We start from the raw sequence: 22,873 nt of genomic DNA, 5'->3' as shown, positions 1-22,873 counted from the left end.
GACAGTCGCTTATCACTTTACAAATCCGCGATGACAAGCAGCAGGACAACGAAAGTACATAAGTACCTACCAAAAAAAAAAAAGATAAAAAAATTCAACAATGTGTCAAAGTTCGCTGGCCATGGAGCAATAATTAATGAAATGTAAAGTGAGCAGCGACAGGCGGCGCTACAAAAACAGCAGGAACAACAACAACAAGGACGCAGAACTGTAAAAACAGAGCAGAGCGAAAGAAACGCAGGCAATTAGGCTGAAGGACACGGACACGGACATGGACACAAAAAAGAAACAGGATGGCGACCGTACTGCCTCATATAATTTGTGAAAATTGATGATTTGTTTAGATTCACGAATGGGCGAACAAAACGAGCCAAATTGGCAGGAAGAAAGGAAAACGTGAAAAGGTAGCCAAGCTGCTTGCTTGGAGCTCAGCATTGGAAGGTAACACTAATTGATTTGATACAGATAAATGGGATAAGCTCGGCATCGGCAACAACATGACCAACAACAGAGCCGAGGAGCACAAACTTTCTTCTTGGTAGGGAACAACTAGTCTTATGTGGAGTATCTTTTTTCATAAAATTGCATTACTTGTTGATTATAAATTATTAGGCGAAATGTTTATATTGAAATTATGAATTAGATTAAATAATAAAGGCATAAATATTAAATATTAAATTGGTAGGGAACAACCAGTCTTATGTGAAGTATCTTTTTTCATAAAATTGCATTACTTGTTGATTATAAATTATTAGGCGAAATGTTTATATTGAAATTATGAATTAAATTAAATAATAAAGGCATAAATATTAAATATTAAATTGGTAGGGAACAACCAGTTCTATGTGGAGTATCTTGTTTTTATTTCATAAAATTTAATTACTTGTTGATTATAAATTATTAGCGCAGCCAAAAGTTGATTATAAATTATTAGCGCGGCGAAATGTTTATATTGAAATTATGAATTAAATTAAATAATAAAGGCATAAATATTAAATATTGAATTGGTAGGGAACAACCAGTCCTATGTGGAGTATCTTGTTTTTATTTCATAAAATTTAATTACTTGTTGATTGTTATTAGCGCGGCGAAAAGTTTTTATTGTAATTATGAATTAGATTAAATAATAAAGGCTTAAATATTAAATTGCACAAAGTTCTTTGCCATTTTCTTCTTGGTCGGGAACAACTAGTCTTATGTAAAGTATCTTGTTTTTTTCATAAAATTGCATTACTTGTGGATTATAATTATTAATGTTTAATGTTAAATTGCACAACGTTTTTTCCAGTTTCTTCGTGATAGAGTCTTGTGTAGAGTATCTCTGTTTTCCTATTTTTAATATAATTTAGCATTTAAAGCATTTTAGAACTTTAACAATACATGCTTACAAATATAAAAATAGTATTAATAAGCAAGGGGTGGCTTATGGTTTTATAATTGTTTTGGAAGACCATAATCGTTTTAGCCAAGGTCTAGCAGGAAGGAGTCATCTTACAAGCAAACTGCGATGCCTCAGTAGCCTGTCGCTATATTTGTGGAGAATCTGAAGTAATTTCTCATTTATTGTCTCATTTATTGTCTCGTAAAACTGTTGTCTCTTTCAACCTAGCATTATTCCAAGTTAGTTAAAAAATGTTATACAAAGTTTAATGCTTAGCGTCAACCGAATGCCCTTGTAGCCAACTTCAGCACGGAACATCCTACTTTCCTGTCTTCTGTCTCCAATAAGTAGTCCCATATAATAATAACATGTGGGTGTTGCAAGCATGTGGGTGTGTATGAGGCAGTCGCCCGAGATACCTTTGATTGATAAGGCTGCCTAAGCGTGTTTGTTCAGCAGCAAATCAGCAAAGCAGCGAAGGAAAGACGTCGAACATTTTGCACCTTTTCAACAGGTTTCAAAGCATTTGTGCTGAATGGGCTGCCAAGCAGATTGAAAGGAGGAGTGCAGTATACGAGTCGAGTAAAGGCGCAGGCGGAGGAGCGAGTGCGCTGGGATCCAGGGGTAGGCTTACATGTGTCTCGCGCTCTTTATGTGCGTTTGTAAGTGTGTGCAATGATGGATTAAATGTATTTCAAAGGCGTGAAAGCTAAAAGGTAGCACTTTGTGGTTACATAATAAATATAAAGCACACTTCAATTTGGCTTAGCCGCTATTGAGCCCGGCGCACAAATGACTGGCAATACAGGCACGCAAGGTCGCCTAAAGAGCCCACTGTATAAGGCAATAAAATATATTGACTAATTGTCAGATGCATTATGGGGAGGCTTTATGCAAATCACCAGCAGATACGCAGTCAACTGAAAAATCTCTGATAATTGGAAGGAAGACGAGCCAACCTTTTTGGGGCCACGGCTACACATGTAGACATGTGTATATTGGATTTGAACTGCTGCTGGCAGTCTTATTGAAGATGATCAGCGGAAAACATAAGAATATAGGTATATCAGAGTTGTGAACCGGCACACTAGCTAATGCCTTGTTTTGCATTAACTTACGCCCAATAACGCAAGGAAGCGTAAGGAAGGAGACCCTTCTACGATGCCCTTTAAATACAAAGTGATGGTTGCCAACGAAGTGTGACACCTTCCTATACTTAGTCCCTTAAAGTAAAGCTCCGAAAGTAAGCACACATTTAAGAAGTATGTATAAAGAAAATAAGCAACAAAATGAGAGAAAAATATAAAAGTTGGACACTTGCAAATGTTTGTACATACGAGTAGTTGAGCGTGACTAGGAAATAACTCCGTGATTAATGGACAATCTAATGTCGGGCAACAGCATAAAGCTGGACGGCAAATTACTTAAATCAGTCATGACAACGAGTTAAAGGGCAAGTTGCTCCAGTAAGCTTGGCAAGCTTCAGCTAAAGCTGGATCACGCATTAAGAAGCAATTACGACGCAAGACGGGAGAGAAAAAATCTCTGTCTGACACATGCGACAACAGGGGGCAGATAGGCTGTCGCAAATACAGAAACAACAACGTAAGCACTCGCAAGGGGTCACACTCAGATACGCAATGTCGCAGATACACACACACACATTAACACAATTACAATCTGCAGATGTGTGCTGGCCTTCAAGGGCATGTATTGACTATCAAAAAAAATCCAATTAAAAGTGATAAAAGTTATTGAAGCGTTGCATGTTGTGCGCTTCCATGTTTGTGTTTATCTGTGTGTGTGAAAAGCAACACGAAAAGTGTACGAAAATAGCTTTACAAAGTGGCACCATTAGTGCGAGGATAACGCTGATTGTGACGGCCAGATTATCACAAGTTTGCGTCTGGCAGGCAAGGCCAAGAGACGTGAAGGCGTCACTCGGATATGGGAGCAGCGTGGGGGAACGAGGCGGCATAACATGCTGAGTCAATTTTTAAATCAATTAGAAATAAATTTGCTACGTAATTTGACAAATTATAGAAATACAAGGTGCTACATACTTGTATATATTTAAACAGACTCCGGCAAAAGTTAAAGGAAGTAAAAGTTATTTAATGGGACAGCTCAGCTAAAATTTGTTGTTTTTTTGGAAAGTTGATTTAGAAAGTTTGTGTTTGCCAACCACTTGAAAACCATCACACCTCTTTATAAGATAAAGTAGATTGATAAATTACAAGTAGGAAATCTCAACAGTACGCATTTTAAAGATATACAACTAGTCAAGGGGGATTACCCAATGGAGTGGCATAATTTATGCCACTATACTATTTATGTTTTCTTCAAATAAAACAGGACGACAGACGGACATAGTTTTGTGGACTCTGCCATTATTCCCTCTGTGTGTTGCAAAAAATGTGATTCCCTGATATACAAAATACTCTATAACATGAGTCCTTTCGGATGTTTTAAACTAGCACACCTAAAACCAATTTACATGATTTTAAAAAGCAGCTTAAGCAATACGTCGGCGCTTGGGTCCATAATATACCTCACCAATTAATGACCATGGCTACCAGCAACTCAAGCGGTAGTTCCTTAATTGCTTATTGTATCAACCATATACATACATATGTACAGACATACACAAATATTGTACACTCAACATGACCAATTAATACTACAAACACGCTGTACACTCTTCATTCAACGCAGCAATAAATACCACAACGAGAAAGGAATGCTAAGGTCGGGCGAGCTCAACTCTAAAATACCCTGTACCTCCAAAAAAAAAAGGAAAAATGAAAAATAAAATTTTACATAATCACAAACTGGATGTAATTGCCAAATTTGAGTTCAAAATTCCAAGAATTACGGTTACTTATGGAAAAAACACGAATAGTGGGGAAGTGGGGGCGCATCAGAAAAAAATACAAACTCGTCCTTTCTCGGAGTTAAGAGAATCTAGACCCCAAATTTGGTTATTCTAGCACTTATTCTTTCTGAAATCCTTGCGTTCATACAGACGGGCGGACAGACGGACGTGGCTATATCGACACGTCTTGTCATGCTGATGAAGAATATATAAGCTTTGTGGGGTCTGCCAAGCCTCCTTCTGCCTGTTACATACATTCGCACAACACTAGTATAGCCTTTTACCCTTTGGATACAGGCTATAAAAACTATATCAACAACAGTCGACTTTCTCTTTTTATACCCTGTACCCGTAGGGTAAAAAGGGTATATTAGGTTTGTGCAAAGTATGTAACATACAGAAGGAAGCATCTCCGACCCCATAAAGTATATATATTCTTGATCAGCATGACGAGAGAAATCGATCTAGACATGTCCGTCCGTCTGTCCGTCTGTCCGTCCGTCTGTCCGTCCGTCTGGATGAACGCAAGGATCTCAGAAACTATAAAAGCTGGAATAACCAAAGTTGGCATCCAGATTCTCCTAAGTCCGAGTAAGGACGAGTTTATTTTATTTTTTGGAATTTTGCCCCCCTTCCCCCGCTACAGAATTTCGTCAAAAGCGTCCACATTTCAAATGCTACCTAAACCAAACTTTTCACACATAATTTATATATAATTGTCTATTGTTGTTAAAAATTTTATTCAATTCGGTCAATTCCAAGAAAAGTTATTAGCAAAACAAATTTTCGCCAGAACAACCCCCACAAACTGCAGCAACAAGTTCACTCTTCTTCTTCCTCTTTTTGCTGCTGCTATGGGCGCATATAACTCAGTGACGCAAGTTTACCTGGGTACAGGGTATTACACTGTCGGGCTTGCTCGACTGTAGCGTTCTCTCTTGTTTTTATAAAGAAAGGGGCCCCTGCAAACAATAATATTTACATGTATCCACGGTCATCTCTCGTATGAATGTTGGAACGTTTCGAAATCGAAAACGGTAGTTAACAAAAGGCTTACTACTATGGACACATACAGCCAGTAAAGGAGAACAAATCATTAAGGCATCATTAGAAAGATGCCCAAAATGAAAAAAGCGACCTAGTTCGAACCCCGATGTAAATTGTTTGACAATTTACTATGTGTATGGTTTGTATTTTCTTTGGCTTATACAAGAGCTGTACCCGTACAACTATATATTATAAACAAACGCATACAAACTAATTAAATAAGTCACATTTTTTCATTGACTATAATGCCCTTGTAAAGGCTTTTCACGTAGTTTTAAGATAATTTAAGGGTATGATAATGAAGTTGCCGCATTAGACTTCAGAGAAAAACGGGCGTACACTGAAGCTGTCTGCGAACAGCATAATCGCAATGCAGCTTCTCTACAATTAAAACACTTGTAATTTTAAAGCCGAGCTGTGCCAACGTGTTGTTCTTTTTTGAGCCAATTATTCTTGTATAGAAAGACACGTGTCTTTCTTTTTAAATTGGTGAACTTTTCCTTTGCCAACTGGCAACTTACCGGCTTTAGCCTTTATCCTTTTGGTTTAGGGTAAAAAAACAGGTTATGAATCGCTTCAAAAACAAAGACAGGGTACGCTTTTTAATTATTCTCTTATTAGAATAGTAAGTTCCTATTAGAAAGCTTCAAAACTCCTCATTCAGCTATTTTACAAATACATACTGGAGTTATCCAGCAGAGCTGGAGGTCGCAGCAATTTAACATTCAAATTTGAAAGTTGCAGGCGTTGAGATGTGTTGGAAAGCGCCGCTGTTGGCACCAAAAAGTCAATTAGTATTGACAAATATCACACAAAACGAGCAAGAATTTACCATCGCCTGAGCCAAAGCTATAACCCTTCTCTGTGCCCTACAATATAAACGAGTTTTTGTCCGTTCAATTGACTTTTCTTTACAAGTCATTTTTTACCATTTTCGCACTTGGCCAACTTTTGCGAACCATAAATGATTTCACAGTACCATCAGGGATGAAAACATCATTTTTTAAACAGCTATATGATGTATTGGTCTGACAAATTAGCGAGGGGGTGCAAAGCGGGCAAATTAAATATGGTTTTTTTACAAAATTCAGTCTTAACTATTGTACTTTCAGTACTGAACTTTCGAACTAAATGGATTTTAGATTTCTTTATCTGCCATCACTTCCTTCTGTTAACTGCCCCGAACCCAGATACGGCTCCCATGCATGTGAGCTTGAAATAAAATTCTATTCAACTAAGAATTCCCTTAGAAATTCTTTTTAGAAAATTAACTAGACTTAATACTATAAATTTGTTTTCAAACTGAGCTCCCATTAGAAAAATTATATATTTTCCTCTCCGTTTGCACTCTTCCTTATTTATTTCGCAGCCGTTACTATTCATATAGATTTTAATAATGTTAAAGTATGTACACGTATGTATGTATATATTTATCATAAATACATAAATTGATCATTTACATATGTAAGATAACAACATTTGAAATTGTTAAATTTTACACTCTCGATGTCGCACGGTACCAACTTTATATTAGTTTATTTTTTAGCAATTTTTTTTTTAATTTTATTGCGTTTGAAATTGTTAGATGAACACATTTTCATTATTTTTAAAGTCATGTGTTTTTTGTGTAGTGCAAATAATTTGATAGTAAAACATCGGCCGCCCTGGACTAAATCCTGGCTACACCCATGGTGTCCATCAAAAAGAAGCCTTTGTGCAATGTGAGACGAGTTGTAATTACAACAAACGTCGAATAGGCACCTCGTCATGCTGATCCTTAGCCATTCTTCCCTATGGATGTTACAAACTTGTACACTTTTCAGTCAGAGTATAAAAAACGTAAACAAGTAAATGTGAAAGCGGAATACATATTAATGAAATGCAGCTAACACAATCGTTGTATTCTTAGAAATTCTGTTGCTAATGAATACCAATAAAAAATAAATGTAGATAGAACATAAAGTAGATAGAACAACTCTATCTATCAGCAATATATAACCTTTTTACTATATTTTAACATTCGATCTAGACACTCACGTTAACAATTGTGGGACAAATAACGTTTTGTTTCTAACGCAAAACAACGAGCCTTTTCCGCCACAAAAACACAGCTAAATATCTTTGTCCCAATTTTAATGCCTATTGTTAAGTTATTACGAACGCCTGATATATGGTTAATAAAGGATTTTTTACTTAATATCAAAAAAGGAGAATATCTGTATTTGCAAACAATTTTATTCAGCAAATAGCTATTGAAGACAAAGCTTGTTAAAAACTTCTGTATGAAGCTCTTTATTATTTTATACTATTACGCTTCATTTACTTTGTCCGTGCTTTAAATAATTTATGTAATTGCCGATTGATTAACTTGGACGCCGGCTGTCAGCCACTGCAGAAAATTGAGTTTCGTGAGACACGGCGTATACTTAATGAGTGTGGAAGGCGCTGAAATCAGTGGGCAATTGTTATGCAATTTTTGCCATTATTATATTTAATATCTTTACGCCACCGACTCGTAAAGCAATTTTAAAGGGTCAATATGCAAATATCTCTTTGGAAGTAAGGGGGTGGATGTATCTATGTGGTTGATTGTGCATCTGTGCGTGAGTGCGGGCCACATATAAAAGTGTCGGTGAAATCGAAAACACCGAACAAATTGTAACGGAAACGCAACGCAAAAAAGCTCGCAGGACAAGAAAACTGAAGGAAATGTGGAAATAGGACACAGAGCAAGGATGAACTCGTTAATATTCCCAGTGCTGGGAGGAAGCTGGTTTTTGTTGGCTCTGTTGTTAGTGTTGTTGGCTTGCCCTGTTGACAGCAATCCGAGGACCGGAGCCAACACAAACGCGAATACTAACACCAACACCGTCAATGCCACTTTGTCAGCGATGGCGTCGGCCACGCGTGACACTGACAGTTGGCGCGATCCCTGCGGACAATTCGGTGCAGCCAGAGAAGCAGCAGCAGCTTGGGGCAATCAGTTGCCGGATATGCTAGTCGCTTATTTTTGCCACCATGGCGTGTACAGTCTGATGCTAGTCGTTTGTCACGGGGACATTGGTGAATTACTAGCGCTTCGAACGGAAGCGTCACTAAATTTATTACCTGCACCCAATTCCTTTTTCGCACTACCTATTATTCTCTCTCTTTCTCCCTGGCAGATACTGAAGAGGCTCAGCAACGCCTCTACACACTGATGCATCACTTGAGTGCAAACAACTTTTATATACAACTCAGTTCGGAACGTTGCTTTAGGGATTTGAAGTATGTTAGTAATGAGACTGCAACGCCGCAGGCTCCGCCACCCATAACGTTCCAAGCGGACAACGAGACAAGGCTGGAGCTTTCGTTTCTTCTGCCCCCCTTGAACTACAAGCTGGGTATACTGCTGTTGCAATTCAATAGCTCCTGTGCACTCAACTTACTACGCTGGGCGGCAGCTACAGAGCACAATTACTTCACTACCAACCGTTTTTGGCTGCTAATGACGACCGATTGGGCAGATATTGAATTGCTCGATGATGCAGACATTTTCATACCACCCGATAGTGAGCTCCGGGTGCTTTGGTACACGAAACAGCCTTTCGGTGCCACTCTCCTGGATGTGTATAAAGTAGCCGCCTGGAAGCCACTCAAACGCTCCATTATTGGACAACATCTTCGTAACAAGCGGCATATGAGACACGCACTACAGCACTACGGATCAGCCATTTCCTACAGACAGAATCTGGAGGGCATTGTGTTCAATACGGCCATTGTCATTGCCTTTCCCGATGTTTTTGTCAACATCGAGGACCTTTCAATGCGGCACATCGACACAATTTCTAAAGTAAACCACCGTCTAATGATGGAACTAGCCAACAGGCTAAACATGAGGTACGTAGGAAAAGCTCAATTTCAACTTACTTAAGACGGTCAAACGTATCTTTAAGCGGTTGCATATGAAATCAAATTATTACTTTTTGAATATACTTGTATATGTTTATATATTCGAGAAACTTGCGGAGCTTTTTACCCTACGGGTACAGGGTATAAAAATACAGTGTTAATTTTAAGACATTTAGGCATTGCACACTTTTTAAGCAAAACTTCGTATTAACAACTAATGCGTGGTTGTCCATGGATAACCAAAAGTTAAAAAATGAAGATAAGTACATATTACATTTATCTGTTATGAAAGATTTTTTCAGGATAGATCTGTCCGTTTAAGAATGGCTTAAGCCTGAAAAAAAATGCAAAACATCCCCTATCCGTAAATCTATCCTTTATTTTGTGTTGACTTAACATTTTTAAGAATTTTTTTTTATAACCTTTACCTGTAGGGAAAAACTCTATGTTAGGTTTGTGCAAAGTATGTAACAGATAGAAAAAAGCATCTCCGACCCAATAAAGTACATTAATGTATATACATAAATAGATATATATACATATATTCATAATCATCATGACGAGAGAAATCGATGCCTGGATTTTGGAAACAGATGTCCGTTTGTCCCTAGCCAAATCGAGTTTATTTTGAATTAATTGATTTTCCCACCGGTGAAGAATTTTGTCAGTGCGGACAGTGCACGTCTTATAAACCAAAGTTTTGCACACGTATTTAACTTTTGTTTCCAAGTGCATCACAATCTATAAATTTTTAGAAAAGTATTAACGAAACAACTCCAATACAACGACGTTATACTGCAGGAGAGGGTTCTTCTTCGCTCTTCTTTCTTCTGCTATAATTCACCGCTGGAGGTTTCTTTGGTTACAGGGTCTTCCCTGGGCTTGTTCGACTGAAACATTCTGCCTTGTTTGTGTAAATAATATTTAAATACAACATTTTGACATCGCTTTTATACATACTGATATCGAATTTACCTATAAAGTCATACAAAGTCAACATTATAAGAAAAAACTAATTGTCCTTTTTTCTGTCCATTTTAATTTTTTCCACTTTTTTATGTCTCTTTGTCCTTATTTTGTGGCGAGGTGCTGGCAACACTGGAGTCCACTATTCTTTTTTAGTCAAGTCCCCAAAAGGGGACATTAAATGAGAAATTATCTAGACATGGATTCTATGCTCCCTTAGAATACAGTTAAATAAGAATGCGATCGAACGGATCAAATGAATTTTATTATATTTTTATCTCATTTGTATGCATCCAATTTTCATGCCCATTTATGCAGCTATAACACCTATCAGACAGTCAACTATGGCTGGCGACAACCGAACGGTTCTTTCGACGGGCTCATGGGACGCTTTCAACGCTATGAAGTGGACTTTGCCCAGTTGGCCATCTTTATGCGCCTGGACCGCATCGCTTTGTGTGACTTTGTGGCCGAAACCTATAGGGTACGATCTGGCATAATGTTTCGGCAGCCTCCGCTCTCAGCAGTAGCCAACATATTCGCAATGCCGTTTGAGATGGATGTATGGATCTCCATACTATTGCTGCTGATCATAACCGTCATAGTGCTGGTGGTGGAGCTGCTCTTCTCACCGCACACCCACGACATGAACTATTTGGACACGCTAAACTTTGTGATAGGTGCCATGTGTCAGCAGGGATTTTACGCGAATGTCCAGAATCGTTCGACCAGAATCATTGTGTTCACGACCTTCGTGGCAGCCCTATTTCTTTTCACATCTTTTTCGGCCAATATTGTCGCACTGCTGCAGAGCCCTTCGGATGCCATTCAAACGCTGGGCGACCTGGGCCACTCACCGCTTGAGATTGGCGTCCAGGACACGCAGTATAATAAGATCTACTTCACGGAGTCAACAGACCCCGTGACCAAGAGCTTGTACCAAAAAAAAATAGCCGGAAAGGGAGACCATGCCTACATGCGCCCGGCCGTGGGAATGGAAAAAATGCGTACTGGATTGTTTGCCTACCAGGTGGAGTTGCAGGCCGGCTATCAAATTGTCAGCGATACCTTTAGCGAGCCGGAAAAGTGTGGACTGATGGAACTGGAACCGTTCCAGCTGCCGATGCTGGCGGTACCAACGCGCAAAAACTTTCCGTACAAGGAGCTCTTTCGCAGACAGTGAGTAGCATTTGATTTTGGGTTGAACTGCTAAAGAAATCCCGTTCCATCAATCCCTGCAGATTGCGTTGGCAACGTGAAGTTGGTCTAGTGAACCGCGAGGAGCGCAAATGGATACCGCAGAAACCAAAGTGTGAGACTGGAGTAGGCGGCTTCGTGTCCATTGGGATAACTGAGTGTCGTTATGCCTTGGCTATCTTTGCGTATGGACTTCTTATCAGTTTTCTTTACTTTATTTGTGAGCTGCTGTTCAAGCATCGCTTAGCGGTTTGGGGACTGTTTTATCGCAAAATAAAGCATTAAGTAGCACATTTTCCTTATATTGTAGGAATTCGTTTACAATTTATTGTAAAATAAATAGGAATGGAATGTACTAATAATAAAACAATTTGCTCAATTAAACAAATGTCATACCCCATACCCGAAAGCCAAACGGGTATTATAAAATCGTTCAGGTCGACCCAGAAAAGTATCCATGTTAATTATTCATCAGCACGACAATACTATGGAAACGACAAGTTTATTGTTTAAATTACGTTTTTGAAAAATATGTAACAGGAAAAAGGAAGCATCCCCGTCCTAAGTACATATAGTACTAGTATATTAATCAGTATGACGAAACAAATCGATCTAGATAATCGATCTAGACCGTCTGTCTGGATAAACGCCTCCATTTCGGAACATTCGAACGGCTGAGCTCAAATTGACCAAAATTGGTATGTACGTCTCTCCTAGTCCCTAGCCAGCTCGTGTTTATTATACTTTTTTGATTTAATTTGGTATCACAATCATACACTAATATACATCTTCTGATAATATATAAAAAAAAGTCGGGTTTGTTCGAACACTTATAACTCGATAAGTATTTGTATACGTCCCGCTTAGTAGAGAATTATTAAAAAACATTGGAAAATTTAACTTTAAAGGAGGCAAAACGAGCTCCAAAGTTAGTTTGAAAAATCAAACTTACCAACTTTAGAGACCTTTAGAAACTTTAGAGAGTGTCGGAAGAGAAATAGGATATAATAAACAACCTTATAACTTAATTGTATGCAAAAATACATAGTCTAGCAAAAACGGGCAAGACCTGCTAGTTTTACTTGTATATACATGTATAAATGTACATATCTACGCTATTTATCTGATTAATTTGACAAAGACTTTTGTTCAGGCTGTGCAACAGACTACGAATAGAGGCTAATAGCTTTATTCGTGAAGGCATCATCCAAAAAATTGTTCAATTAAATGCTATTTGGTGTTTTCTCTTTGAAGTATAAATGCTGTTAATATTTTATTATCAATCAGGAGAGCATCGCAATTTCTGTAAATTCGAAGGAAAACATCCACGCCAAATGTACTTAGTAAACAAAAGCCCTCAGAGCATACAGTCACACTCATAGGATCCAACTGTGTTTGTGTTTGTTTGTTCATTCCCGAGTTGCCGTTTGCGATTTTTGTGTTTCGTATTTTATACTACTTATACCCTTTAAGCCTTTGGGAACAAGCTATAAGAATTTCATTTAAAAACTAACTTTTTTTCCTTTAATTGAATGCAGAGTTTTTATGAGTTGGACCAGCACAATGATGATATTAATTTCTTATTTATATCTAAACACTGAGAACATTCGAAATTAAATACTTGAGTATGTTTTTTCGTAAGGCTAAGAGTTTCGGAGCCAATGAAAGCAAACCCACACAACGTGATGACTTTTCACACCAAAATGCACGTAAATGTTTGTAACTTTAGAACGGAAAAAGCCACCGTCCCTAAATTTTCGTAATCCCGTAGTATTGTTTTTAGAAAATACCTGTACATAATGCTTTAACATTATTTTATACAGCTGGTATAAAAACGACCAGACGAATTTTCATTCATATTACGAAAATCTATTTAGTTTGCAACCATATGGGAGGCAAACATAGTACGCAAACGTTTTTATTAATGTTGCACTATTTTATTTCTAATCGAAGTTGGTGCACTACATATATCATAGCTGCAACCCATTCGACGATTTGTAGAATGACGTTGAGGGAACAGGTATACGATATACAATTCATTACATATATCTACATTTTATTCTAGCTCGAGATGTATTGGTTTAATTTTCTTATTGTTATATACAATTTATGACAACACACACAATTTGTGTTCATAAATTACTGAAAAACTACTTTTAATGGGTCAACCAGCTTTTTAAATTGTTTGTCCGTTAGGAAGTGTCGGAAGCATTTTGACACCAAATTGGAGGGCAGCTTATGTGTTAATGAGCCTTACTTTAAACAGGTATAGATAACTCCTTGACCACACCACGCAGCACATCCGGTCCTTTAAACTGCCAGTTCTTAATGCTCTTGCTAACTCTGCACCAGGCCTCGCCATGCGTTGGTTCCGCTGCAATGCAGCGCTCTAGGACTTCCTGTTGCTGGGCTTCGGTGCCATGCAGTAACTCGAATTTATAGAAATAGGCCCAAGCGTCACCCAAATCTGGATCGATCTTAACCTGAAAATTAACAATTATATTAGTTGTCTTCGACAACCTATAATCAGCTCAAAATTAACTCACTGTCCTATTAAACCAATCGCGGCACTTTGAGAATTTATGCTCCGACCAGAACAGCTTGGAAACTGCCAACAGAACATGAGGATCGTGTTCACATTTTTTGAGCGCATCCACAGATTTGGTTTTGCGTTGTGGTTTCGACTCCATGAATATAGCCTCCGCCCATAGCTCACCCGCATTCGGGCACTCCTGTAGCGCACGGGCCATCATCGTGCTAGCAATTTCCTTGAGACCTGCACGTAGCTCCACGCGTATGGCTTCCAACCACAACATAGACATTTTAGGATTTCGCAAGCGTCCGCGTTCCAAAATTGATCGGGCTTTGGTCAGCACACCTTTACGCTCCTCCAGACTGGCTGACAATACCCACAACGGTATGGAGGTGGGACACTTACGTATTCCCTGTGTATAAGTGGCTGCCGCATCTTCTATGCGTTGCTGCTGCTCCTCAATCTGGCCTTTCATCATCCACAACTTGGGGAAATCGGGAAATACTTCCACGGCTTCTTCAAGCAAACGCAAAGCTTCGTCGAAACGCTCCAAGGCCCACTCTAGGCGTGCCGATTTCATCATGACACGAGGCGTGGGCGCCGAACCACGAGCCTTAGCCAGAAGACGACGCGCTCGTTCGTATTCCGCGTTCTCCGACTCCAGTTTAACAGCGGCTAACCAAATGTCCTCCGAATTGGGGTTGGCCTGAAAAGCAAGCGACAGAATGCCACGTGCGGCAGGCACATCACCTGCTAGCCACTTGGACTTGGCGCCCATTAGCCAAAGTATCTCGGATTTAGGGCAGTGGGCGACAGCGCGTTGCAGAAGTGCCTCCAGTGATTCGCGAGTACCATGATTTTTTTCAAAGTATGCCGCACGAAGCCAAATGCTCTTCTTCGAGGGAAAGGCTTGGAGGGCATACGCGTAGACAGCGCGAGCGCATTCAAAGGCACTCTCTTTGGCGCACTACAATAAGAATTATAAATGGTTAAACGAAGGTCTTAAATTAAATAAGAAGAATACATACAAATTCGGCATCATCGATCCAAGTCTGCTTTCGATCTTCCTCTTCTACGCCAATGCCTATGACGGCCTTTACAATAGCCTGGCAACAATTAACGGCGCCCGATTTCTCAGCTTCAATTGCTTCCTGAAACCAGTGATCGCGATTGATCTCAACACCATTCGCTGTGAGTGATGTCAGTGACCGATCAATAATTTTTTCGACCATGTGTATGTTGCCATTAGCTTCTTCCAGCTTGGCGGCCGTGGTCCAAATCTGACGATCTGTAGGTATATTTTCACGTGCCTTGTTCAGAACTTTTCGGGCATTTTCGTAAGTCTCGAGGCGAGCCAATGCCAACCACAGCTCTACGCTAGTGTTGCAGCACTCCACAGCACGCGAAAGCAAAATACGCGCATCATCCGGATTTTCGAGTTCAACGGCAGCCTTCCAAAGGCGAACAGAATTTGGGATGTGCTCCAGTGCTTTGCGAAAGACCCGCCGCTTTGCTTTAGTCTCTGTTTCCAAATCAGCCGCCTTAATCCAAATGCGCACCGATGTGGGAATATGACGCGCAGCCTGGGCAATGACAGCTTTGGCTGTATCCAGTGGCTGCAATCGTGCCGCTTCCAACCACAGATCCTCCGATTGTGGATTCATTTCGCAACCACGCATTATCAAGTTTCGCGCCATTTGTACTTTACCCGTGACCTCCTCCAGACGAGCTGAGGCAATCCAAGCTGGTGGATGATTGGGGTTGGTTTCGCGTACACTCTTTAATAGAAGACGCGCCTTCTTTATGTCGTTGATATCGCCGCCATAAGTCGGAATCATGCTCTGCAAGTCAGTTAAGTACCCTTTGGGATCAACTACAGTCTGGCCTGTGACCGAATCAGAAACTTGCGACAATTTTACGTTCATAAGAGTGTTTCGCGCTTGGCCGATTTTCCTTAAATCCAAATCGCCAGTAGGAGTTAACATGCCGGGAGTGGCCACTCCAGGCATCATAGAAGCCAGACCGGAAGAGGCGTCAATTGTAGAAGATGTTTCGCCACCCAAGTTTCGTGAGAGCACGCTATCCGGTAACGGAGTAAACTTCTCGGCACGTGGATTGCGCTGCTTGCGATTGCGACTATCTCCCACCTCAGGTATGGTGGACCACTCCTCAGATGTGACAGTTGCCAGTGAACGCTTTAAATCGGAGAACTGTTGCTGTATCTTGGGGCGCTCCTGACGATAGCGTTCCAAATCCTCGCGCAAGCGACGGTCGCGATACTCTTTACGTTTTTCATCCATTCGCTTGTCTATGGAATCATAAATAGCATCGGCTTCCTCATCATCTTTGTCATAGGGATCTTTGGAGAACAGCGAACCACTGTAGCCGCTAAATTCGTCGTAGTTTGAATCGTTCAAGTCCTCGTCCTCCTCCTCCTCTTCGTCTTTTTTCTTGCGCTTTGTGGCTGGTGGAGCGTGTCGATCATCTGACACATCATTGGCATCTCGAGCTGGACCAATATCTGATCGAGTGGTGAAACCAGTTGCACTAAAAGAGAAGGCCGTCTTATTTGTGTAATATGAATATAACATTTGATATTATAGCGATTAAACTCACCCACGACCTACACCGGCTACATAGCCAAGAGGTGCCGGCACACCAAGAAAGTGTTTCTTATTGCGGTTAGCGATTACCGCAGCGGTTATATTTGACATGGTGATGTTTTTTATGCACCGACTATACGAGTAAACAGATTACAATAAAATGTATATAAGCGCAAAAAATAAACGTTTGCACGGAATTTTCTTCTTCTTCTTCAGTCAGCTGTTAGCTACGAAACAGTGTTGAAAAGCACCGATTCAAATAATTGCGAGTATCGAAGTCGATGCCGGACGATGCAGCGAATGCATTGTGAATGTGAACATTTTATAGAGGCAAACGAAAAACTTGCAAAACATTAAATAAATAGGTAGATATAAATAAATTAGACGAAAAACAGTACAAGATGCCTGTACTGCCCCTGCCGGCGCTGATGCAGGTAAGTAACTAAGAGCGCCGTATGTAATTTCACAAATTTACAACGTTTGCAATTTTTGCTATCTGAATACGAAAAAAGAACGTAGAGCCGATGCAAGTTGATGCCCCGCCCAACGAGGACAACGAAAACAATGAGGAGCAACAAATTGTTGTGGAGAACCCCACCATCGATCTGGAGGTATATGCCAATCAGTATATTGGCATAGCCCGTCTGCATCGCTTAATCTATGTTGCTGATGTCTGTCCGGTTCTAAGCTTAGAAGCGCTGAAAATGGCCATAACTTATGTGCAGACAACGTACAATGTGAGTCTTTACCAGGTTTTGCACAAGCGTCTTAGTGATTTGCAGGCTGGCAATGGTGGCGCCGCAGGCGATCCACCAGCCGGCGGTGCTGCGGCAGGCGCAGCTGCGCTGCCCGACATAGCCGCTGTACCAGCTGCAGCTCAAGGAACTGGAAACCAGAACGGCAACGGTACTGAAAAAGATGCATACGCCTACGACGCGGTCTGGGTGGACACCAAAATGAAAAAAGCAGCACTGAAGCTTGAGAAACTGGACTCGGACTTAAAGAACTACAAGTCTAACTCGATCAAAGAGAGCATACGGCGTGGCCATGACGATTTGGCTGATCATTATCTTAGTTGTGGCGACCTGACCAATGCGCTTAAATGCTACTCGCGTGCACGAGACTACTGCACTAGTGGCAAACACGTAGTGAACATGTGCCTGAACGTTATCAAAGTGTCTATCTACCTCCAGAACTGGGCACATGTAATGAGCTATATTTCGAAGGCCGAAAACACGCCCGATTTCTCTGAGGGCTCTAAGGAGGCCAATGCGCAGGTGCATACGCGCCTTGAATGCGCCGCCGGTCTAGCCGAGCTGCAACTGAAGAAGTACAAGGTGGCTGCAAAACATTTTCTGGCGGCAAACTTTGATCACTGCGATTTTCCCGAAATGATTTCCACAAGTAATGTGGCCGTCTATGGCGGTCTCTGCGCCTTGGCCACTTTCGACCGACAGGAACTGAAGCGCTTAGTAATCGGCTCGACATCTTTTAAGCTATTCCTGGAGCTAGAGCCGCAGTTGCGCGACATTATTTTCAAGTTCTACGAGTCTAAGTACGCATCTTGTCTGACACTGCTGGACGAGATACGCGACAATCTGCTTATAGATATGTACATAGCGCCCCATGTGACTACTCTGTACACAAAGATACGTAATCGTGCACTGATCCAGTACTTTAGCCCCTACATGTCTGCCGACATGCACAAAATGGCAATAGCCTTCAACTCGTCCGTCGGGGATTTGGAAAACGAGGTGATGCAGTTAATTTTAGATGGTCAAATTCAGGCACGCATTGACTCGCACAACAAGATACTTTACGCAAAAGAGGCGGACCAGCGCAACAGCACCTTCGAGCGCGCCTTGCTGATGGGAAAACAGTACCAGCGTCACACTCGCATGCTCATCTTGCGCGCAGCCATGCTCAAGAGTCACATCCATGTCAAAAGCGTCTCCCGTGAAGGCGGCAGCAGCCATGGAGCAGAACTTTGTGTGTCAGCGGGCTCGAGCACCACAGCTCCACTGGCTCGCATTTAAATAAGGATACCAATTTGAAATATTTTTGAGCGAATTTTGTGCGGCAGAATAAAGTCTACTAGCAAAGCTACCAAATCAAAGTGAAATGTTTATTTATAAATGGGCAAATGCAAATGCAAAAAAAAAGTGGACTAACGACGTGGACGTCCATGTCGTTCCTCGTGATCCCTCCGATCTCGACGCCTATCCCTGCTGCGCGAGCGCGAACGTTTCCTTCGATCTTGATGTTCATTGGAACGCGAGCGCTGACGTTGATCCCTACGATTGCTACGGTGTGGATTGCTTTCTTGGTTGTTCCGTGGTCTCTTCTCATTAGAATCAGAATCGGATTCAGAAGACGAAGAACTGCTGCTGCTGTCATTGGATCTTTTGCATGTCTTCTTAATTTTTGAACTTTTCTTGCTGTCCCTCTGCGCTTTCTTGGCTTTCTTTTTGCTGACCTTTTCACTTTTTTCACCCCTCCGCTTCATACGTTCTATCTTCTCTAATTTCTTAAGCAGCTTCAATTTTTGTTTCTTGCTTAGGGACTTGAGAAACATTAGTTCTGGATTATGGCTCTGTGCGTCTCGCATGGCTTCATCTTCCTCATCGCTAGGGACCAACTGATGCCCCTGTTGTACGGTTTTAATGCTCTGCAATTCTAATGCTGAGCGCTTCATCATCAAGCCGTCTTCTTTCATTTGCTCCTCGAGTACATTTTTCGACATAATGTCACTGGCTTCAGCTTCCGAGTGAAGCTTACGCGCCTCGCTCATCGATATGCTGTACATGCTGCACTCCTTATCCGTGTTAATATGGCCCCACTTGTGACACTTAAGGCAGCGTACATTGCGTACCTGTAAGGACAAAAGAATAATAATGTAATAGTTGGAGTCTATAGTTTAAGGTGCATTTGGCGTTAAGTCTTTATAGTATATCCTTGAACTCTTTGGGTGCCGGACATAACACAAAAACGATCGGTGCAATTTATGTTTGTTATTCACCTGTATGCCAAACGGCTGATCACGTATCTCTGTGTCACCCTTGCAGTAGGACTCACGAGGGGCATTATATTTGCGCTGCCACTCGAACTTGTACTCCGGCTCGTTGTCATCTTTTTCCCGCTCCTTCCGTACTCCTGGCGGTGGCTCATACATGAAGTTAACACTAAGCTTGTCCTTGCTATCTTTGCTAAGCATAGCTTTATTTTCGTGGAGGTTCTGTTCTTTTTCATATTGTGTGCGTAGTTCCTCCTGTTTCTTTTTGTATGCCTCGGCCTGTTGCTCTGCCATCCACACCTGTGGGCAACAAAAAACATCACCAAATTAATCAACATACATATGTACATATGTGTGTACATACACACACAAAGTCCATACTTACTCGCTTCAGGTTATCCCTGGAAGCCGGGTGGAAGAACTTTTTGCACATATAATTATTGAAACCTTTTCCCATCTTGCTGCAGCAATAATTTTCAGCTCAAAATGAAATATTTCACAATTTTCTGTAACTATCAAAAAATGTTTACAAATATAATGCTTGCTAGCGATGAGAGATGAAGCGCGAGCAAATATTGAAGCAACTCTGTACACTTTGTCGCTTACCAACACTAACCGTTTTACATCCACTTGCTTTAAAAGCGCGTAAATAAAAATTTCTTAAGCTCCCATAGCCAAATATTTTAAAATTGTTTCCTGAAGACATGAATTTTATGGAGAGCAGTAGCGAAATGGTGACGTGCCCCTACAACAGTGCACACCGTATGTTACGGAAAAAACTACAACAGCACATCATAAAGTGCCGCGAGCTATACAAAAACGAAATACCTTTACTAAACTGCCCCTTTAATAATAGTCACTTGATACCTGAGCCAGAGTTCTATGTAAGTAGAAATTATACCAACAAGAATCACTTTTACTAAACAGCACTTAATAATACAACTCAGCAACATACCAAATCTTGCGAGGACCGGAAAATTGTTGCCCACTTTCAGTTTAGCGAGTCTGCACCAATAAAAGAAGATGCAAAGCATGAGAAGATTTCAGCCGATGAGGATTGGGACGAAGATAACACTCCAGCTTATAACCCTCAGGTGTATGCCGCATCGGCAAACATTGTGCGCGAGCCAAAGGGCATATTCCCGGCTCAACGAAAGGACTTTATCAAGGAGGAGCGCAAACGCTTGGGTGATCTTAGCGACGAGGAAAAAATGCCCGAGCCTCCCCCGCCCCCCAAGATAAGCATTCGAGAGACCACAAAAACTCGTCACCAGCCTTACCAACGTAGAGCTAACCATTAAAATATACAGTTCTAAGCAATATACAAGTAAAATAAACTTATACTTTTATAAAAACTAATATTGTGTCACAATTCGGAGAAGATTATACATTGGCTGTTGTATAGGATATCAGAGAGCTCCAAACATACAGACGACAGGACAAATTTATTGTGTGATAACAATAACTTTCCAAGAGCTTGACATGCTTTGCGCAACAGAGAATTGTCCGTACGCAGCTACCGACGAAATTTTGGTTGAGGGACCACATCGGATATTCCTCGCAATTTTCCATGCGTCGCATTTAACCATACATTTACGAATTAATTTTTAAACTTGGATTTCGAAAAACAAACTCTTCTTTATTACAAAGAATTGCATATTTTCACACTCCACAGAACTTTTTTGTTTCTTAATCACTTATGATACGGTAGAAACTGTAAACAGCACAAAGACGTCAGCGTGGGCGACACTCTTCTTGCTGATGCAGCATTTACGCGGTCTCCATAGGTTGGGCGGCAGTCTCCTCGGTATATTTGCCCTTGTCCTTGCCCAAAGCAGCCAAACGTCCCTTGGCGCGACGCTCCAAAATTGCCTTGCGGTCCTTGTCGAGCTTTAGCTTGACGATCAGCACTTTGCTGGGATGGATGCCGACATAGACGTTGGTGCCATTAGCGTTTTCACGCTGGATTTTCTCGATATAAACGACGAACTTCTTGCGGTAGGACTGCACCACTTTGCCAACCTGATTGCCTTTGTAGTGCCCACGGATTACCTGAACCTCATCGTCTCGGCGAATGGGCATAGAGCGCACGTTGTACTTCTGACGGAGTTCCTTGGACAAGGGAGCAGACATCAGGCGACGGCGAATGTGTGAAGGTGCTTGGAAGTGACGCTTGCGGTTCTTCCTGCGCGACGACGACACAAACTTGTTCAATTTCATTCTGCCTGGTTGTGCGGGCTTTAGATAAAAAAAAATAAATAAAAGAATAATTAGATATCTTCTTAGGTACGTGGAACTTATAAAAGGCATCCAAGATCATTCTCACTGCTGTTTTTGCAATAGCCACAATTTACATAAATATGTTCTTGATACGCTGCACGTCCATCTTCGAGGTTTATTTATCCGCGAAAAAATACAGCTAGACGCTCCATTTTATATTCTCCGTTGGCGTCGCAATCTATTCTCTGCATTTTCGCCGGTACTTTGCAAAAACTCGCAGTGATGCCTCGGTAACTTCAAAATTAAATTTACTTACTACTGGCCGTCGTAAAAACAACGAAAAGAAAGAATTTGACAGCGCCCGGCGGAAGTATTGAAGAGAGAGTAGTCACAGCGTTGCCATACCACAACGATGGGTGTAATCAGCTGTTCGCAACTGTTCGAGAACAGTTGAGAAAAAATTAATGCCAAACAGTGGCGCAATTTCAAACATCTATGTATGTATAATTATATGGCACGTTATGGATGTTACATTCGTAAGAACTTATAAATACCAAATATTTATAAAATATTGTTCCAGCTTTTATTTTCTATTTATAATTTTAATATAAACTTATTATTATAACTTAAACTTATTAAATATAACTTACAAAACAAGCAATTTTCGCGTGACTCTTGGAGTATTTTGGTTTCACACCTAATTAAAGTTTTGGTGCACCATTTAACGATTACGAATATGTTTTGCAAACATAATTTACATTAAAGCAGTTATTGCAATCTGCATCGGACCAGTGAGTTGATCTTGAATTCTTAGATCCGGTCCGTAAATTGATGTTGCAAGAATGTTATGTGACGTACATACATACCGTGGGATCGTAGTACCCTTAGTGGTTAATGGGACCAGCAAACATTCGACCGTCAAGAAACTTTCGCATTGGATTTTCCACAACATAATTAGAATTGTTAAATGTATGCGTGGTTACTTAAAATACCTCATGGATCTAGGTAAATGGGCGCAACACAAAATAAAAAGCCTTTAAACCGTGCGTTATGGACCATCAAACATACATACGCTACAGTGTTGATAATCATAGTAAATATTAGAAAAAAACTATAGTTCCAAATAACAGATTTTTTGGAGCTTGTA

General features: G+C 40.7%; 6 protein-coding genes across 6 annotated transcripts; 3 read left to right on the top strand and 3 right to left on the bottom strand.

Annotated features, from left to right (window-relative positions):
- Nucleotides 1–4,762: 4,762 nt before the first annotated feature.
- Nucleotides 4,763–11,642, top strand: LOC115633915 (the record flags this gene model as incomplete). The annotated part of the gene is made up of 6 exons (XM_030531427.1): nt 4,763–4,807; nt 5,925–5,928; nt 8,193–8,366; nt 8,477–9,182; nt 10,479–11,339; nt 11,402–11,642. Coding segments are annotated over 6 exons (2,031 nt in total), but the record flags the coding sequence as incomplete, so codon positions are not given.
- Nucleotides 11,643–13,278: 1,636 nt separating this feature from the next.
- Nucleotides 13,279–16,686, bottom strand: LOC115625546 (pre-mRNA-processing factor 6). Its single transcript, XM_030520629.1, has 4 exons — nt 16,507–16,686; nt 14,919–16,437; nt 13,904–14,857; nt 13,279–13,840 (listed from the first exon to the last, which is right to left on the bottom strand). The coding sequence occupies exons 1-4, from the start codon at nt 16,602–16,604 to the stop codon at nt 13,616–13,618; spliced, it is 2,796 nt and encodes a 931-aa protein (XP_030376489.1). The 5' UTR covers nt 16,605–16,686; the 3' UTR covers nt 13,279–13,615.
- A 99-nt stretch (nt 16,687–16,785) lies between these two features.
- LOC115633809 (COP9 signalosome complex subunit 1b) lies at nt 16,786–18,615 on the top strand. Its single transcript, XM_030531294.1, has 2 exons — nt 16,786–16,927; nt 17,006–18,615. The coding sequence occupies exons 1-2, from the start codon at nt 16,895–16,897 to the stop codon at nt 18,527–18,529; spliced, it is 1,557 nt and encodes a 518-aa protein (XP_030387154.1). The 5' UTR covers nt 16,786–16,894; the 3' UTR covers nt 18,530–18,615.
- LOC115633810 (corepressor interacting with RBPJ 1) lies at nt 18,598–20,062 on the bottom strand. Its single transcript, XM_030531295.1, has 3 exons — nt 19,892–20,062; nt 19,513–19,806; nt 18,598–19,365 (listed from the first exon to the last, which is right to left on the bottom strand). The coding sequence occupies exons 1-3, from the start codon at nt 19,961–19,963 to the stop codon at nt 18,661–18,663; spliced, it is 1,071 nt and encodes a 356-aa protein (XP_030387155.1). The 5' UTR covers nt 19,964–20,062; the 3' UTR covers nt 18,598–18,660.
- Nucleotides 20,063–20,123: 61 nt separating this feature from the next.
- On the top strand, nt 20,124–20,861 carry LOC115633812 (gametocyte-specific factor 1 homolog). The gene is made up of 2 exons (XM_030531296.1): nt 20,124–20,390; nt 20,454–20,861. The coding sequence occupies exons 1-2, from the start codon at nt 20,211–20,213 to the stop codon at nt 20,805–20,807; spliced, it is 534 nt and encodes a 177-aa protein (XP_030387156.1). The 5' UTR covers nt 20,124–20,210; the 3' UTR covers nt 20,808–20,861.
- Nucleotides 20,862–21,124: 263 nt separating this feature from the next.
- LOC115626450 (60S ribosomal protein L26) lies at nt 21,125–22,057 on the bottom strand. The gene is made up of 2 exons (XM_030521829.1): nt 22,043–22,057; nt 21,125–21,744 (listed from the first exon to the last, which is right to left on the bottom strand). Exon 2 carries the CDS (start codon nt 21,724–21,726, stop codon nt 21,277–21,279), a length of 450 nt encoding a protein of 149 aa, XP_030377689.1. The 5' UTR covers nt 21,727–21,744; nt 22,043–22,057; the 3' UTR covers nt 21,125–21,276.
- Nucleotides 22,058–22,873: the final 816 nt, after the last annotated feature.

The sequence above is a fragment of the Scaptodrosophila lebanonensis genome, unplaced genomic scaffold (genome assembly GCF_003285725.1).
Source record: "Scaptodrosophila lebanonensis strain 11010-0011.00,11010-0021.00 unplaced genomic scaffold, SlebRS2 tig00000001-arrow-pilon, whole genome shotgun sequence".
Lineage (NCBI taxonomy): Eukaryota > Metazoa > Arthropoda > Insecta > Diptera > Drosophilidae > Scaptodrosophila > Scaptodrosophila lebanonensis.
This window is presented reverse-complemented; position numbering and strand designations above follow the sequence as displayed.

Excerpts from the sequence above, each read along its gene's own strand:
- LOC115625546 (XM_030520629.1), bottom strand. The coding sequence starts at position 16,604 with ATGTCAAATATAACCGCTGCGGTAATCGCTAACCGCAATAAGAAACAC. Across the intron at positions 14,858-14,918 it reads GGATCGATGATGCCGAATTT|TGCGCCAAAGAGAGTGCCTT; the intron begins GTATGTATTCTT and ends TTCTTATTGTAG. Across the intron at positions 13,841-13,903 it reads GCGATTGGTTTAATAGGACA|GTTAAGATCGATCCAGATTT; the intron begins GTGAGTTAATTT and ends GTTAATTTTCAG.
- LOC115633809 (XM_030531294.1), top strand. The coding sequence starts at position 16,895 with ATGCCTGTACTGCCCCTGCCGGCGCTGATGCAG. Across the intron at positions 16,928-17,005 it reads CCCTGCCGGCGCTGATGCAG|AACGTAGAGCCGATGCAAGT; the intron begins GTAAGTAACTAA and ends ATACGAAAAAAG.
- LOC115633810 (XM_030531295.1), bottom strand. The coding sequence starts at position 19,963 with ATGGGAAAAGGTTTCAATAATTATATGTGCAAAAAGTTCTTCCACCCG. Across the intron at positions 19,807-19,891 it reads CCAGGGATAACCTGAAGCGA|GTGTGGATGGCAGAGCAACA; the intron begins GTAAGTATGGAC and ends TGTTGCCCACAG. Across the intron at positions 19,366-19,512 it reads ATCAGCCGTTTGGCATACAG|GTACGCAATGTACGCTGCCT; the intron begins GTGAATAACAAA and ends TTGTCCTTACAG.
- LOC115633812 (XM_030531296.1), top strand. The coding sequence starts at position 20,211 with ATGAATTTTATGGAGAGCAGTAGCGAAATGGTGACGTGCCCCTACAAC. Across the intron at positions 20,391-20,453 it reads TACCTGAGCCAGAGTTCTAT|CAACATACCAAATCTTGCGA; the intron begins GTAAGTAGAAAT and ends AATACAACTCAG.
- LOC115626450 (XM_030521829.1), bottom strand. The coding sequence starts at position 21,726 with ATGAAATTGAACAAGTTTGTGTCGTCGTCGCGCAGGAAGAACCGCAAG.